General features: G+C 39.9%; 1 protein-coding gene across 1 annotated transcript in view; it reads right to left on the reverse strand.

Annotated features, from left to right (window-relative positions):
- SIL1 (SIL1 nucleotide exchange factor) overlaps positions 1-17,740 on the reverse strand; it is a 221,783-nt gene that overhangs the window by 52,667 nt on the left and 151,376 nt on the right. Inside the window, exon 7 of the mRNA XM_058541387.1 lies at positions 15,436-15,557. Coding sequence (XP_058397370.1) covers positions 15,436-15,557 — 122 coding nt within the window. The remainder of the gene's footprint in view (positions 1-15,435; positions 15,558-17,740) is intronic.

The raw sequence follows: 17,740 nt of genomic DNA on the forward strand, positions 1-17,740 counted from the left end.
ATGTTAGCTCAGGGCTAATCTTCCTCACCAAAAAAAAAAAATCTGAAGCAAATATAGCAACTTTTAGTTTATTAAATCTGGCTAGTGAGTACAAGATTTTCTAAACTCCTCTGTATCTTTGAAATATTTCATATTTTTGAAATAATATGAAGAAAATATTTATATACTCTTGGTATAGAAAAGGCTTTTTACTAAGTATGTCATAAAAAACAGAAACCATAAAATAGTAGATTAACAATTTTGTCTAAATGAAGATTTTTAACTTGCATATAGAAAAGTACTATAAATAAGGTTGAAACAGAAATGACAAACTTAGAAAAAATATTTGCAATACAAAAGGTTAATCCTTAAAATATAAAGAGCTCTACTGTTTCAACAATGCACTGGGGCATAAATTGTTCTACAAACTAATCCATCCAATCAATTTATGGCTCCTTTGAAGAAACAGTTTCTGAGGTCCCTGTTTGATGTTTGTTCTGACCCAGGAGGACTCTTCCCAACTGTCTTACTCCCTGGTTCCCTCCTGCAAACCAGCTGGCCTACCATCTAGGCTGTATATTTATTAAATTCATTGTTGGGGGCGAGGGATAATTCCCGCCCCCCACCCCACTCTTTCCCTTAAGTTTCTTATGGCTGGCCAAATAATTAAAAATGCAGGTTAGCAGGAGAAAATAAAGTTTAATAACACATATACATGGGAAAGACCCAGGGAAAGTGAGTAACTCAACAAAATGGCAGAGGTTCTCATCTTAAATAGCATATTCAGGTAAAGACAAAGGAGGATGTTAGGGATAGGGGAAGTCAGCTATAGGAGATTACTAGAAAAGCACACTAAACAAGAGTATGCAGATTTAAGTCTTCACATTCCACACTGATAAGGGTTTCTAGAGATAAGGTCATCCTCACTTCTTCCCGGTACAGAGAGGGAGATACCTTTACAAATGGAGATTTCCCTTACAAATGTAAATGTTTCTTACAAAGGGTAACTTCTACTTTTACTTGGTTTTTAATAAGAATGGACCTAGCAAGGACCCTCCCAGTCTATCCATACCCAGAGTTATCTATGGTGATGGCCTGTCTTGGGGACAGGCCTTCTATCTTAAATTCTTTTAGGCAGTTAGTAGGCGGGGAGGTCAAAGTTTCTTTCAGAGTCTTTTGTTCTTGAAAATAATCAAGATAAAGAGAGATATTTTGAGGTGGCCAACTCTGATCCCCCACATCATCAATCTCCTCCCAGTTGCCTTTCACCACAAGCTCCACTGTTCTTGCAAGTGTCCTTAGGTTTGAATTCTACACATTCTATTGCAAATCAAGTCAGTTCCACTGGGAAGAGATTGGGAGCTATCTGTTTTATGGTCTTGCTTCTCCCCAAGGCAAAATCTCTGAGGACAGGGCTCTGGAGCTGGGAACGGGGACAATGCCAAGCTTCTCTCTAAGTAACCCCTCACTCTAGGAGTTGAGTGCTTAGTAGGCTGGGGGACAGCAGGCTGAGGTCCTCTCAGCTTGCCTCTCTCAGCATGGAACCACTGCCTCACGAGCCAGGGCAAGGGTGATTAGGGCCCCAGTATTCTCAGTGCTCCACATCCAAGGTAGAGCCTCCATTCCACAAGTGTGGGATGGGTGGAAGAAGGGAGCCCGCACTCTGGAATGCACTCACCCACAACTTAGCTTCTGCAACAGGTAGCTCAGGGCAGGATAAGAAACACCAAATTTCTGCTCCTCCCAAAAGGAAAGCCCTCCAACTGGGAGCTGAGGGCAAAGGAAGTCTTGTGTTCTAGGCTGCAGTAGTTTGGAGTGGAGTCCTACTTCACTGAGCTGGAATTGGTGAGGGAGGGAGCTGTCTTGGCTCAAATAACACAGACTCTTGCCTTGTTACTGGAGTTTGAATTTTCATAGATTTCCTTGATTAGATGTTTTTTACTTGCTGTTTGCCCTTAGGATCACTTTCAGAGGGTTAATTTATTTCCTTTTTAAAATAATTTCCAGCGGAGACTGGGTCAGCAAAACACACACTGTCATGCCAGAAGTCAGTCTCTCCTACATCATTTAAATGTTTTACAACGAGCAAGTATATTCTCTACAAAACCAGTAACATTTTAAAAAATAAAAACAGAGAAAGAGAGAGAAACTGAGGCCTGGTAGGAGGTAAGAAGAACGTAGGAATGAAATAGTTAGAAAAGCCCATGCTGGCTGCCTCTCAATCAGACTCTACAGTTCCACTCTTCTCTTTCCTCAAAGAGATGAATTATTCTCTTTCCAATAACCTGAGCCCATGAACAGGCACTTAATGAGAAACCTGGAAGACCTGAAGTACCTCCAACTTTGGGAAGCATGGGGGATTCTTCTTTAAATCCAGATGTCTAAGAGGATGCACATGGAACCAAGAAAGAAATGTCACAGGCAACAGAACTGTGGTGGCAACTACTGTCTAGAATTGATGAAAATGACATCATGGCCTAGTTCTCAGGCCCAGCAACTAGGTTGAGAATACTCAGAGCAAAGTTGTTTTCCCTCTTTCTGCCAAGTACCACTCCAGGTACTTTGTAGTTAATCTGTCTTTTCTCTAGCTGTTTTTTGTAACCCCGTCTTTCTATAGCTTCGGTATGTTGCTAGAAATGTTATTTTTTCTTAATCATCCTGCTTGGGATTCAGTGGGCTTCCTGAATAAGAATTCATGTCTTTCACCAATTTTGGAAAAGTATCAGCCAAACTTCTTTAAATATAGTCTCTCTTGGGACCAGCCCAGTGGCATAGTGGTTAAGTTCGCGTGCTCCGCTTCGGCAGCCCAGGGTTCACAGGTTCAGATCCCTATGCACTGCTTATCAAGCCATGCTGTGTCAGCCATCCGACAAATAAAGTAGAGAAAGATGGGCATGGATGTTAGTCCAGGGCCAATCTTCCTCAGCAAAAAAAGAGGAGGATTGGCACTGATGTTAGCTCAGGGCTAATATTCCTCACCAAAAAAAAAAAAAAAAAAAAATATATATATATATATATATATATATACACAGATAGCCTCCATCACATTCTCTTTACCCTTCTGGAACTCATGTTACACCTTTTCATTCTATTCTCCATGTCTCTTATCCTCTTTTTCATTTTTAATGTTTTCACTTCAGTCTCTCCATGATGCACATTGAATAATTTCTTTAAATATATATGCCAGTTCACTTAATTACTCTTCAGCTGTGTCTGGCCAGCTGTTTACCTTATCTACTGAATTCCTAACTGCAATTTTTTTTTTCCACTTCTATAAGTTCTATTTGGATCTTTTTCAAATCTTACTGGACATGGTCATTTTTGATAGTCTATATTCTTTGCTCATACTTTTGATAGAATCTTTTATTTCTTTAAAGACAATAAAAGAATTATTTTATATTCTGCACCCTCAGAATTTTACTATCTGTAATTTTGCAGGTCTGATTGTTTCTGCTGTCTTTCACTTGTGATGCCTTATTTTTATGTGTGTGCTTTGTGTTATTTTGATTGGGAGCTCATGATCATTGGAATTTTTTTCTTTGTGGAGATGCTTTCAGGTCTAGATTTAAGACGTGTTTCTCTAAAGAGGATTTATACATGTTTCTACCAGTAACCTGGAAATTCTGCCAATTTGGAACTACATTAAAAAAAACACAACTTTTTCTTATGGCAATTTTCATCCATTTCATCTACTAAAGTAGAGAGAACAGTATAATAATCCTCCATGGACCTTTCATTCAGTTTTAAAAATTATAAAGTTGTGGCCAGTTCTGTTTCATCTATACCCCCACCCACTCACTTACCCACCTCCTCCAGATAAGAATAAAGCAAAACTCAGACATCCTATCACTTTACCCATAACTGAAACTGGCAAAGAGTTAGCCACTGATGAGTAAATAGCAAGGAACTTAAGTTTTGCTTTCCTTTTTGCAATTATTGGTTATAGCTTTTAGCTGTTTACCCATCCATTGTCAACTGTGCTGTTTAGGCAATATACTATCTGACTCCCACTAGGTTTCTATAGATAACATCTCCCTAGAACCTGGGTCACCATGGTAATGGGCGTTTGAGCTGTTTTTCAGGAATTAGAACCCCATGTCCACTTCAGGCCAGTTGAGACCACCAACCCATCAACTGGGCCCATGTCCGATAAGTGACCTTTTGACGTCAAGAGGCTAAAAACTCCACACTTACGTCATGCTAACATCACCATTTTGTGCACGTGTCCTATGAAGAGGCATGAAATCTGACTACGCTTGCGCAGATCATCAATTACCTCACCTCTCCTCATCTCCAATCATCTATCTCCACATTTCAGACCACCTTGCCCCCTACCCCATAAATATCCCTGAGTCCCCAGTATCGGGAAGGCGGATTTGAGACTTGTTCTCCCGTTCTCCTCACTTGGCTGCCTTGTGATTAAACCCTCTCTCTGCTGCAATCTTATCGTCTCAGTGTTTGGCTTTCTGGGTGATGGGCAAAAACAGACCTGGTTCGGTAACATAACTTATTCAGTATGTTTCTCCAAAAGGACTCTCTTTTTAAAAAACATAACCACAATACCATTTCACATTAAAAATTTTTAACAATAATTCCTTAATATTATCAAATACCAAGTAATTGTTTAAACAGCCCCAATTATCTCATAATTTTGTTTTTAACAGATTGCTGATTTGGTCAGGATCTAAATATAGTGTAATTGGTTGATAGTTATCTTAAGTATCTTTTAATTTATGGGTTTCATTCCCTCTATTTTTTGCTTGTAATTTATTTGGTGAAAAATCCAGTAGTTCTACAGTTTCCAACAGTCTGGATTTTGCTGATTACATGTCCGTTATATCATTTAACATATCCCCTGTCCCATCTCCAGTATTTCCTTTAAATTGGAAGTTGGATCTTGATCAGATTCAGATTCCATTTTCTATCAAGATGACTTCATGGGTGGTAGTGTGTACTTTATCAGGAGGAAGATAGGAAACAGACTCTACGATTTGTGGGCAGGAAGTTTATTGGGGAGTACTCTTGTAAACAAAACCTGTGAGGGATGAGGGAAGCAAGATTAAGCAATAGGAGAAATTAAACTGTAATACAGTTGCAAGAGAGGTTTCATTTGATCCCACAGGGAGCTCTAGAGCTAGGATGGTCTTTCAGAGTTGTCTCCTTTGAGACAGGAGTGGAAGCCCTTTGAACCCCTGCATTGTGTCACTGGAAGCAGGCTGTCCCCAGGCAGGGACTATAATCTTGGGCAAAGCAGCTTCCTTCTGGATTAATTCTTGGAGGAACTGATTCATGAGCCTTGAGTAGCCAACACTCCTGGACCTGGGGGAATAAATGCCTTGGACCTCAAGGGATATCTGGATGTGCACCACATCATCCACTACAAGACACATAATGTTTGACTGTCTTTCTTTCTGTGATGTTAGCAGCCATTGATGATCATTGCCAAGATCTATTAATTCACTAAAGTTTGCAAAATGGTGATATTCTAATTATATCATTCTTCCTTTTTTAGCTGGAATTTCTCTATAAACTTCCCCATATCAACTATTTGAGTACACTGAGGCTCAGTTCATACCAGAAAGGTAGGATAAATGGTTTATTGTTTCTATTTATTTTCTACTTTTGATTATGAATTGGTTCCCTACCTAGTACCCACCAAAGGTGACCAATGAGGTAGGTTTAATTTGTTTTTTTAAGTATCGTGATGAACTTGGGGATTTAAACATATTTGATTTGCTTCAATTCATTGCAGTTGTTATCCTTCTTGAAACTCAGTGTCCCATCTATGGCCAATGGAGACCTTTTCAGGTTGAATCCTGAGTCCTTTACACAAGACCTTAGTACTTTTTGAGAGCTTCCTTGCTTTCTATTAGGACAAGATATCTAGGATCATTTTGCACATGTCTTACTCCAGACTTGAAATGAGCTATTTCTCCAAGAAATCAGTTCCTTTTAGTGGAAAATGCTATTTTAGAAGATAACGGTATCTAGAAAATAAAATCTGGGAGTCAGAGTTGATTATTGTTATTGGGTTTATCTTTTTTCTAGATCCTTTCAGAGACAGAGCTAAAAAATACATTTTTTTTTTAAAGAAAAAATTCATCATGAGTTCATACTAATACTTTCAGTTCAAAATCAGGACTAAAGGAGATGTTACCCAATCTCCAGTTTCACATCTGTATCTCCCTTTTGTCATGCTGAAAATCCAAGTTCTCAGAGAAATCAGCATAATTGTTCATCTGCTTTATTCCACGATACATACAGCAGTCTCAGAATAACACCAACACTTCCATCGACAATAAGATTTCTGAAAAGTTTTGCAAGTTTTCCTTGTCTTTAAGATATGTCCAAATAGGGATGTATAAAAGTATTGGGTTGTAAAATCACATGAAATAGTTTCTCCCTGTGTGATTATGCCACTAATTCCATAGACAGTTAGATTCAATTGTTTCATTTTGCTCTCGATTTTACATTTTAATTGAGTTTTTGAATTATATAAAATATTGGCATGATTACAAAGTCCCTCTCCCTGTAGTAACTTTTTCTCCTTCATTTTTAAAAATATAAGTACATACACATGCTTAATAGCAGTTATTCATACTTTTCTCTACCTTCTTTTTTTCATTTAACAATATATTCTAGGATATACCACAATAGAAATATTCTATATTATACAGAAATATTCTTCAATCTTTTCTACAACTGCAAGGTATTCGATGGAATAAATTATACAATTCATTCAATCAGTTCCCTACTTTTCCCTACACAAAAAGATTCCTGGCTTGTGCTATTACAAATAGTGCTATAACGAACAAGCTTGAGCATACATATGTCTTTTCATATTTTTAGCAATGTATTTTAGAGGTAGAATTCTGGAAGTAGGAATAATATTTCAAAGGGTAAATATATACGCAATTTTGCTAGATATTGCCAAATTTCATTCTGTAAGGGCTGTACCATTTTATAGTTCCACCAGCAATGTATGAGAGTCTATTTCCCCATAGCTTCACAAACAGAATATGCTCTCAACTTTTGGATTTCTGTCCATCTGATAGGAGAGAAACAGGGTCTCAGTATAGTTTTAATTGATCTTTGTCTTCTTATGAGTGAAATTGAGCATTTTTCATATGATTAAACCATTTACATTTCTTTTATTCTGTGACTTGTGTGTGTCTAGCCCATTTTTCTACAAGGTTGTTAGTATAGTTATTCTCTATTTTTAGGTACTCTTTACATATATTAGGAATATTAATGCTACATCTGTGATATAAATTGCAAACATTTTTTCCAGTTTATTATTCAACTGAGACCATTTTAGACTAAATTCTCAGGTTGCAGATTTTCAAGCCACAAAAGGAATAAGATTTCCAGCCCAAAAGCACTCTAGGGCTGGCTTGAGTGAAGAATTTTCTGGGGAATTTTTCTCTCTTCCATTCAAAACCAAATTGCCTTAAGATATCCTTTTGAGTGGAAGATTTTCATTTTTCTAATTCTCCCTTTCATGGGCTGTAGGCTTTGTCTCCTGTCCCCCAACTTACAAAGTCTGTTGAAAACAAAAGCTCTCAGCCACCAGGGAATGGCAAATGTTCCCAGGATAGCTATAAGTTTCAGTGTTCCAGATCTCTTAGGATTTGTACTTTCTATTATGTTTGTCTTTAGGACTTCTCTCACTTTCTTGCAGGGCCACCACATAAAGAATATGATATTATTAATTTCTCCTTTAGTTATACAAAACTGGGGCCCTACAGTTTGTAAGCTGAAATGAGCACTTAAGGAAATGTTTAAATATTTAATCCAGCATCTTGAGGCATTCTGAATGAAGAATGATTCTTGGGAATGTAATCCACTATTTGCTAGATATAGAAGTCACCCAGTTCTGTTTTGTTTTGTTACTTACTGTTTAAATTTTAATTACAAATATAACACATACTCATTGGAATAAAAATAAAATAAAATAGAAGAGAAAATAAGATCCTCTGCTATTACTGGCTTCATTCTTCCCACCAATTTTTGGTGATTTCAGCTCTTGTGTTAGACCATTTAGTTTGTACCATGAAATGCTCTAAGCAGCCACATGAAACTTATCCTCTGTAAGGTTTTATGGGTACCATAGACTTGGTACCAGTTTCCACTCTCAAGAAGTTTTCAATTTCATTGGGGAAACAGAGGAAAGAATTGGCATACACAGAGAATAAGATGTATTAAAGAGTCAATTTAGGAGTCCAGACAACAAACGCTAATAAAGCTAAAAGGAAAGTACTTTGTGGGCTGGAGTTATGCAGGGAAGAAATTAAGAAGGAGGTAGTCAACAATGAAAAAATCTGAAGGCAGCCACATAGAGGATGTGGAGGAGGCAGAGGCACATCACAGAGTAGATTCATAAAGCAAAGTAGTGCCTCCCTCCCCAGAATGAAGTCTTGGTTTCTGCAGTACGCAGGGTGACTGGTCAGGCTTAGAGCTTATTTTCCATTTGTCATTAATTCCCATTTGAAAAAAGAAATCAGACTTTGAATGCAGTTTTAAGAGCTATGGCTATTCAATTGCCTGGGCCAATCTTGATTAATATGCTAATCAATTTATCAGATACAAAATGGTTTGAGCACCTTCCCTGTCACTGAAGGAGTGTGAAAAATTAGCTTCTGAAGTCAAGAAGTCAGAACTAGTCCTACGGGTCACATTTGAACTTTTATTCAAATGCTGGCATCTCCAACATCTGACCTCATCCCAATCTCTAACCTTCTCTCTTCTGGGCCTTCAGCCAGGGGGGCTACACACTCATTTCCACGGCCTTAGATTTTAAAGGGTCAAGGAGCAGTATCTGAATCATCCACTATTACATCATTAATAATAATGACAGCACTCTTCACTCAGCCTCCATATGCTATCTGGAAAAACATTTCATTTCCAGGTATCTGTTCATTCTTTTGTTTCTTCATTTATTCACTCAATAATTATTTTCTAGCACTTAATGCTAGGTCCTGTGTTACATACTAGGGACACAGCAAGATTAAGAGAGAAAACGAATCCAATCCTCCTCATACTGTCTAACAGGGGTTATCAAAACTAAACAGGTAATCAAACAAATATATAATTGCAAATTGAGATGAGTACTATGAAGAAATAAGGGGAATTTAAAAGATCCCAGAGAAATTTTATAAGTTTTATGAGTATCTTCAGTTGCAAGTAAAAGAATAATGACTAACATTGATTTTTAAAAAACAAAGACATTTAATTCTCTCTCACAACAAAAGTCTGGAAGTAGATGATTCCAAAAATCAGTACAGTGGCTAAACTATATCATAAAGGACCTAGTCTCCTTCTATCTTTCCCCTCTATTATGCTCCTCAGCATGCTGACTTTTTGTCCTTGTGCTTCTCACCTCACTGGTCTAAGCCAGCTGCTGTAGCTCCAAGACAATTGTAATTAAGGCAGGAAGAGGTAGGCAGGGTCTCCTTGCTATCTTTCTTTTTATAAGGGAGCAAAATCCTCCCAGAAGACTTTCCAGTGAACATCTCTTTATGTCTCATTAATCAGAACTGGGTCACATGCCCATCCCTAAATCAATCTACATCCAAGAATGGGATTACTATGCTTGGTTTAGACTATTCATTGCTCATTTCCTAGCACTGAGAGAGGGAATCCTCTCCCTAAACATGTTGCAGCCCTCACAATATCTACAGTCCTTAAAATAGATTCAAAAAGGGATATAGTTGTTTAGTAGACAACAATAGTGGAAACAAAAATCCACAAGATTCATTCACCAACTAAATAACTAAATAGGGAGAAAGAAGACTCAAATATCACTCAAAAGTTTCAAGCTTGGGTAACTATGACAATCATACCAGCAAGAATAGATAAAAAGAGAATGTGGGGGAAAAAACCTAGTTTGTGAGAGAGAGAAAAATGAATTCCACTTTCTTCTCCTTGAGTTTGAGTTGCAATTAGACAGTCTGGTAGAAATGGAGGATACGACCTGAGGAGAAAGGCTGGACTTCAACATAGACATTGGAGTCATCCACAATGAGGTAGAATCTGAAACCATGGGAATAGACAGGACCATTGACAGAGAAAACGAAGAAAGAAAATGGATAAGGCCAGAAAAATCTTGGTGAATAGCTATAATGAGGAGATAGTAAGAAGATGATATTGCCATTAAAGGAAAAGGAGAGGGAGCAATTAATTACAGACATACAAGAAACAAGGGATAATCACATGGCAGCCAAGAAGTAAAGTTTCCAAAGGAAAGTAGTGCTTGACATTGTTGACTGCTAAAGACATGTCAATGATTTCGAAATACTCTTGAAAAATTTCAGGGATGGTAGAAACATAATGCTCATGTGCACTTACTTGGATCCCTTTTTGTCTATTCTTTTAAGAAGTTTGGGGGCCGGCCCCGTGGCTTAGTGGTTAAGTGCGTGTGTTCCGCTGTTGGCGGCCTGGGTTCAGATCCCAGGCGCACACTGACGCACTGCTTCTCCGGCCATGCTGAGGCTGCGTCCCACATACAGCAACTAGAAGGATGTGCAGCTATGACATACAACTATCTACTGGGGCTTTGGGGGGGAAAATAAGTAAATAAATAAAATTATAAAAAGAAGTTTGGAAGGGAAGGAAAATATAGGTTGGCAGGTTGGAGGCGATGGACAAGTTAGTGGTGGGACAGGGGTCAGTGGATAGGTAGTTGACAACATTTGTGGGCTAAGAGAAAGGAGCCTAGAGAGAGGGACGAGAGTGAGGAGGACTGATGGTGAAGGAGAAAACAGGAAAATGTGCAGAGGCTGGAGGTCACAACAAGGATAAAAACCACATTCAACAGGAGAGATAAAAATGTGAAGAGAGGGGCCGGCCCAGTGGCACAGCGGTTAAATTCACACGCTCTGCTTTGGTGGCCCAAGGTTTGCAGGTTCAGATCCTGGGCGCAGACCAACGCACTGCTTGTCAAGCCGTGCTGTGACAGCGTCCCATATAAAGTAGAGAAAGATGGGTGTGGATGTTAGCCCAGGGCCAATCTTCCTCAGCAAAAAGAGGAGGATTGGCAACGGATGTTAGCTCAAGGCTAATATACCTCACAAAAAAAAAAAAAAAAGAAAAGAAAGAAAATGTGAAGAGATAATGAAGGTGGTCAGAGAACATGAGATGTTGGAAAAAATGAGAAATGAGTTTCAAGACATCTAGTGGATGACAGAAGCAAAGATAAAGATCAGTGGAGTTGAAAACGTTGATCCCCAGCAAGCTCACAACAGCCATCAGGAAAGACAGAGGAGAAAAGATGCAGATGAGCACTGAAATTCACTAAGGATGGCAGGAAAGAAATCTGGAAATTGGCAGCCAACAGATGGAGATGAGACACAGTGATATGGCACTGGCCAAATCGTTAAACATGAACTGGTAAAACGTTAGTGGGAAGAGTACAACTGAGGAAACTAGAGAGCCAACAAAGCATAGGATGAGAGGGTGTAAGGTTGGGATTAGGGGAGATATTCATTTTATAAAGAGCTGTACGTAACCCAAAATCTGCTAAGGAGTTCCAAGGAAGAGGCCAAGGAGAGAGGGGATAGAACAGAATCCTGTTCCAGGGATCCACCATAACAGAACATAATCGCACTATGACTCATGATACATGTACATCCTTTTTTGTACTGGGCACAGGTCCATGACACCCCTGCAAATTGTGGACAGTTCAAACAAAAGTACTGTGTACAATGACCACTTACAAGCCCATATAATTGCATAATAATTCATATGTATGCAGATGAGAATATGAGTTATTAAAGATGGATATAGGACACCAAAAGTGACTGAGGTGGGGGCATGAGAACAGGAAAAGTCAGTGCTCCCTGAGGTAAGCACACCAGTTTCTTGATAATTTAGCTCCTGACAGTTAAAAGTTAAAGGCTACATATAGGGAGGCAGGAGGAAAACAAAAGGAGGCAGCCAGATTGCTGCTAAGTAAAACCAAACCAGATTACAGAAGGCTGCATGGCCTCTGAAACTCACAAGGCCTTTGTGAGACTTCCCTTACACAGAAACACAAATGACTTGTCTGGGACTCCAGAGACTCCTGGTAGGTCAGACTGTAGACAGAAACACACAGGTGCCATCATGAGATGAAATCAGGTCATAGAAAGGCCATTGAAAATAACTGACTTGAAGAAGAAAGGAAGCTTTAAAAAAAAAAAAGAACAAACCATGACAAGATGAAGCTGCCAAAAGCATCAGACTCCTATCTCTGCATATCTTATTCAAGAACTTGACTTCCCTTATACATGGGCGACAAACAGCATAAAATAAGTGTGTGACCTACAAATAAGTGTGAATAATATTTAAGTAAGGGAACAAACTATTTCAGTGGCCATGTAACAGTCGGTGGCCACATCAATTACATTTATGTCAACTCTTTCTTCTTGATCTTGGAACAATTGCTTCATGTTTAACACCAGGGAAGAGATCTCTTCATCCATAGAAATGTGTGTGGAGGCCTTATTAGGCAATTAACCCAGGTAGGCAAATAAACACCCTCGTGAAGCAGCAAGATTAGCACCAATAGATATATGTGGTAGAACATAAGCATCTTAACAGAAGAGAAAATGAGGAAGATAAAGGTTTGTACTATAAAAACAAAAGGAATAAGAATTGCCTTAGAGTGAAAACTCATAGTAAAAAGGACCACAATGAATATGATGATGTTATATCCCTTAACACTGACAGGTACTTTATAGGCATTTTCACAGGACTTATTGTATATTATGTTATTTCATATTCAATTAATCTTATGAAATTCAGAGAACACCTCTATTATTGTTCCTAGTTAACAAATGAAAAAGATGAGGCTTAGAAAGGTGAAATCACTTGCCCGTGGGCAAACAGCCCGGAAATGGTAGAGATTGGACTTGAACCTAGATTTTCTGACTCCAGCTACAGTGGTCTGCCTAGTCCTTCCAAATTACCCAAACATCTGGACTGATTGAGCAGTTTCTTGCCCATCAGCAGAAAACTAGAAGGAGTGACCTCTAAATAACACCCCCAAATCCTGGGACTCCATGATTCCTCTGTGTTCACTATCCCTCGAATGCCCTCTTGACAAAGAGCAAGCTCATCCAATCACTCTGTGTGTGTGTGTCTGTGTGTCTGTGTTTGTGTGTGTCTGCAGGCACATGTGTGAGATGTGTGTGTACACCTGTATGCCAGGGGCAGGTAGGGAGCTGCAGAACCAATACTTAGGACATCAAGAGTAGATAATGAATATCAGAATAGAGCACTGAAACCTGCCTCTCTGCATAGAACTATTCTTACCTTGCATCAAGTTCCTCTTTACATAAAATATTGACATTTTCATGATGTTCAGGAGCATGCTGTTGACTTCCAAAAGCTCTGGCACCGTACCATGCTGTCATTGTAACTGCCCTCCAGTGAACCATCAAAAGCCCAGCTAGAACATTTTGAATATAGCAGTTTGCTTGTCACCAAAACACTACATTGCAATATTTCACATTTATCTCTATTTAAATTTTAGTGATGCCGCATAAACGTTAACATGTTCTTATGCTAATACAATCACAGAAAAGTCTTAATAACATCACATATTGGCACAGCCCCTGGGTGAGTTATGGCCTGCTAAGCAGGCCTAATGCATGCTTCTTGTCACTTAGTTAGTCCCCTTTAACTAAGATGTGACATCAAGATGCTACACAGTTTCCTCCAAGAAATGTGTTTCCATAAGCAATGGCAAGGGACATCTAGGATCATTTGTTCATATTGAAAGTAGAAAGAAAGTGCTTGGGATTACAGAAAAGATTTCCAAAAATGGTCTGGGGAGAGAGGTTAATAATGTTTAACTATTTTATCACTTGAGAAACAAAAAGTGAGCCTCAGTAAGTTCTCAAGCCACTAAAGCCTTATGAGGACGAGACCTTGAACTTCTCCAGGGCTGAAATCACAGCTACCAATGACAAACTCACAGATTCCCCACCTTTCCAGTGGATGCACAGGCAGAGATTTCCCTGTGATTCCTAGGAGACTGCCTGGCTCTGGTAGGTGAGACCAAGGGAGGTGGAGTGCCTTGGAGGCCACAGCCTTGACTGTCAACAACACAACCACAGGACAACCAGGGCTTTAATATCAAGGCAGGTTAGTGATAAAGGAAACAAAGGCCTGCAGTGCTCTCAGCCTCTCCTCATGGAACAATTCTTCTGGACTTCCCAGCTTTGCCCCTCAATTTACTAAGAAAAGATAGTGAAGCTTCTCAGAATGAGAGAGCATCAGACTGAAATTCTGATTAAATGAAGATAAGCATGGATGAAAGGCAAAGGGAATCTTTTCAAAACAATGTCTCCAATGGTAAAAATGTTCAGAATAGCCTTTCTCCTGCAACATCACAATTCCTGCAGGCAAGCAGGGCAACCCTTAAAAGCCACTACCCATGTCCTTGCAGCAAGAATCAGAATATCGGTTCCTGTTTTAGAGGCACAAATGGTCCTAGCAGCCGATTTTCAAAAATGGAAGGAACTACAACTCCAATGAACCAATTGCAGCTTGAAGACATCTTGACTTTTTTTAGGATGAGTATAATGATGTGGCGCCCACATATCTTTCTGCATCCACTCTTCAGAAATGCTGTCTCCCCACTCCTCTTGCCTGATCAGTCTTCTAGCACAAGTCAGAGTAATTGAAATTTAAACAACTCCCAATCCAGAGAGTGCAATAACCTGATTATTTACAAATGTTGATTGGTTCCAGACAACTAGGGGAAGGCACATTCCCCTCAAAAGGCCCTCCTTGGTAGGTTCATCCTTTATTCATCATCAGATGTATCTTTACTGCCAAAAGGATCAACTCTTGGAGTTCATTCCCCTTCTTCTCAATTATTTATGGTTAGTCTAACTTTTTTTGTTTGTTTGTTTTGGTGAGGAAGATTAGCCCTGAGCTAACATCTGTTGCCAATCTTCCTCTTTTTGCTTGAGGAAGATTTACCCTGAGCTAAGATCGGTGCCCGTCTTCCTCTAGTTTTTGCATGCGGATTGCCACCACAGCATGGCTTGATGAGTGGTGTGTAGGTCCACATCCAGGATCTGAACTCACGAACCCCTGGCTGCCGAAGTGGAGCATGCGAACCACTACGCCACTGGGCCAGCCCCTAGTCAAACATTTTATTAGCTTTGAATAAAACAGAGAGTGTGACCTAAAATATGCTATTAAATGTCCATATATATAAAAGAAGAGGAGGAACAGAGACTCACAGATAATGACAACATGGGTGAAAATTTCTGTCTACTTGGAGTAAGGGCAGAATCAAATTCTTACTCTAGTTTCATTGGGATTACACTGAAATATGGATAGGGACGTGCATGAGTTCAAGTATAACCTTCTGCCAGGCCAATCGGGCCAAGAGTAAAGCTAGACTTCACCTGAAGGGCCCAAATGATTCTGACCAATGGGTTGTCCATCCACGCTGCTCACCTGGAAAAGGCAGCCCCCAGCACAAACGCTGCGTATTCCTTCACCAGGGGCTCTGTGCTGTTCAGCCCATTGATCACCACTTGAAGGCCACCGAAGGAAAACAGGTCCTGTGCATTATCCATCTGTAACAAAGGGCTCTGCTTAGTACATACAGTACAGCCATCTTCAAGGAAAGAAGAGTTCTTATAGCTTTTCTTCTGGTGGCTATTCAAAAACAAAGTAAAAAGTCAAGTAAAAAGCAACAGTGGCCTTTCTGACTAACTAGGAAAGGGTTTGTAAAAACAAACTAAATTTTTAAATAATCTTAAATTGAAGAACTCCTAATTCATCTAACATGATTTATGAGCACCTGCATGGGAACTGGCAGAAACGGCACCTAGCTATTGCTTATGCCAAACATGTCCTGGAAAATTCTAATACCATAATGAGTCACAAGGCTTACTCCTAATGTACAAGCTGTTAACACAAAGATCTGGCATCATCAGCACTACTAAATGGTGCCATGCTTCCTGTTGATGTCCTGTCCCAATGTGGGCAGTGGAAGCAGCAGACCCTTAAAAAAAAAAGCTGATTTTTACTTAGAAGTCAAGGACTATAAAAGGAACCTGTTACAGGGGGAACGGGGGCTGGAAGAGTGCTAGGAGAGGAATAACAATAGTACCCTTCTCTTCCCTCTTCTTCACTTCATACGGAATAAGGTTGACTGAATCTTAGAATATTCATGATAAAATCTACACAGAAGTCTCTCTCAAAGGCTTTAGTTGAGGCCTGAACCATGGGCTAGTGGCTATTATTGGACAGTGCAGAACATTTCCATCATCACATAAAGTTCTATCAGATAGCACTAGTCTAGGCTATCATTTAAGGTCCAAAGCCCCAAGTCCAGACTCTCTCTCTCTCTCTCTTTTATTCTATAGGGGATCTCATTCCCCAAGCTTCATTAGCGTCCTAGAACAAGAAAACTCAACTTCCTCAGGAAGGTCACTGGATCCTGTTTTCCCCATGTAGCAGCTACAGTCTCCCTTGAAAATATCTTTCTTGCTACAAAGGCTGCCTCTTGCCCACCTGCTGATCCCACTCTATAAATCATCAGGAAGCTAGAGTCCAACAACAAGATGACTGCTACCCACCTTTTTCCTTCAGACGCCACAGAGTCCTTTTCTACCTGACTGTGTCCTTCAGAACTGGAAAAGGGCTCTAACAGAGAAATTGAGTTTGAAGGACTATATTTGACTCTGCCTATGTTTTGCGGTGGGCTTAGCCTGTTTATGTCACTTAGAAGATCATTCTTATACATTCTGATATAATATCAAGAGCAGGGGTTTTTGTCTGACTGTCCACTGTCATACGTCCAGTGACTAGAATAGTGCTGAGCATATAGTTAGTTGCTCAATAAATAATCGTCAAACCAATGAATGAATTTTTTTTTGTGTGAGGAAGATCGGCCCTGAGCCAACATCTGCCAACCCTCCTCTTTTTTTGCTGAGGAAGACTGGCCCTGGGCTAACACCCATGCCCATCTTCCTCCACTTTATATGGGACGCCTGCCACAGCATGGCCTGACAAGTGGTGCATCGGCGCATGCCCGGGATCCAAACTGGCGAATCCCAGGCTGCCACAGAGGAGTGCGCACACTTAACCACTTGTGCCACCAGGCCGGCCCCCAGTGAATGAATTTGATCAGACAAAAATATTACTGAAGTACACTCCACTGTGAGTAAAAAAGGCAATCTGGGGTATCTGTGGCAACAAAATGGATGGGTCCCTGGTACCACAGATCTGAAGAGATCACCAATCCAGGGTCGTGAAATAAGCATGGAGTCTGTTCTGCCATAAGGGCCCCAAACCAGGGCTGGGATTTTTCTGCCCTAATCTGTCCTTATGAAGAGGAATGATTATTGGGCCATAGCCCAGCTAACTAGGGAGACTCAGAGCTGGGTGCTTTGCTGACATAAGCACAAATAATACTTAGCAAACCTTCCTTCCTCACATACTCTGATTTTAAAATCTAAGAATTCACTGCCTCTCCTTTGTTCCTCCTTCCTCCAGGTTTTCTGGATACAAAACCATGGCTCAGAGTCCTGTCATTCCATGCCTGGGAAGGTTACTTACCAAAGCTGGCGTGAGCAGCTGCCACTCTGACAGCCCCAGAGCAAGGCAGCCCAGAGTCACAGAGGTTCTGTTCTAAATTCACTTTATTACTACAAAGATAATTCAGGGTGTTATAAATGCTGACATTTATATAAGCACTTCAGCCTTTTCAAGATGTTTTCTCATTTGTTATTTTACTGGAGATGAGGAAGAA

Source organism: Diceros bicornis, chromosome 1, assembly GCF_020826845.1.
Source record: "Diceros bicornis minor isolate mBicDic1 chromosome 1, mDicBic1.mat.cur, whole genome shotgun sequence".
Taxonomy (NCBI): domain Eukaryota; kingdom Metazoa; phylum Chordata; class Mammalia; order Perissodactyla; family Rhinocerotidae; genus Diceros; species Diceros bicornis.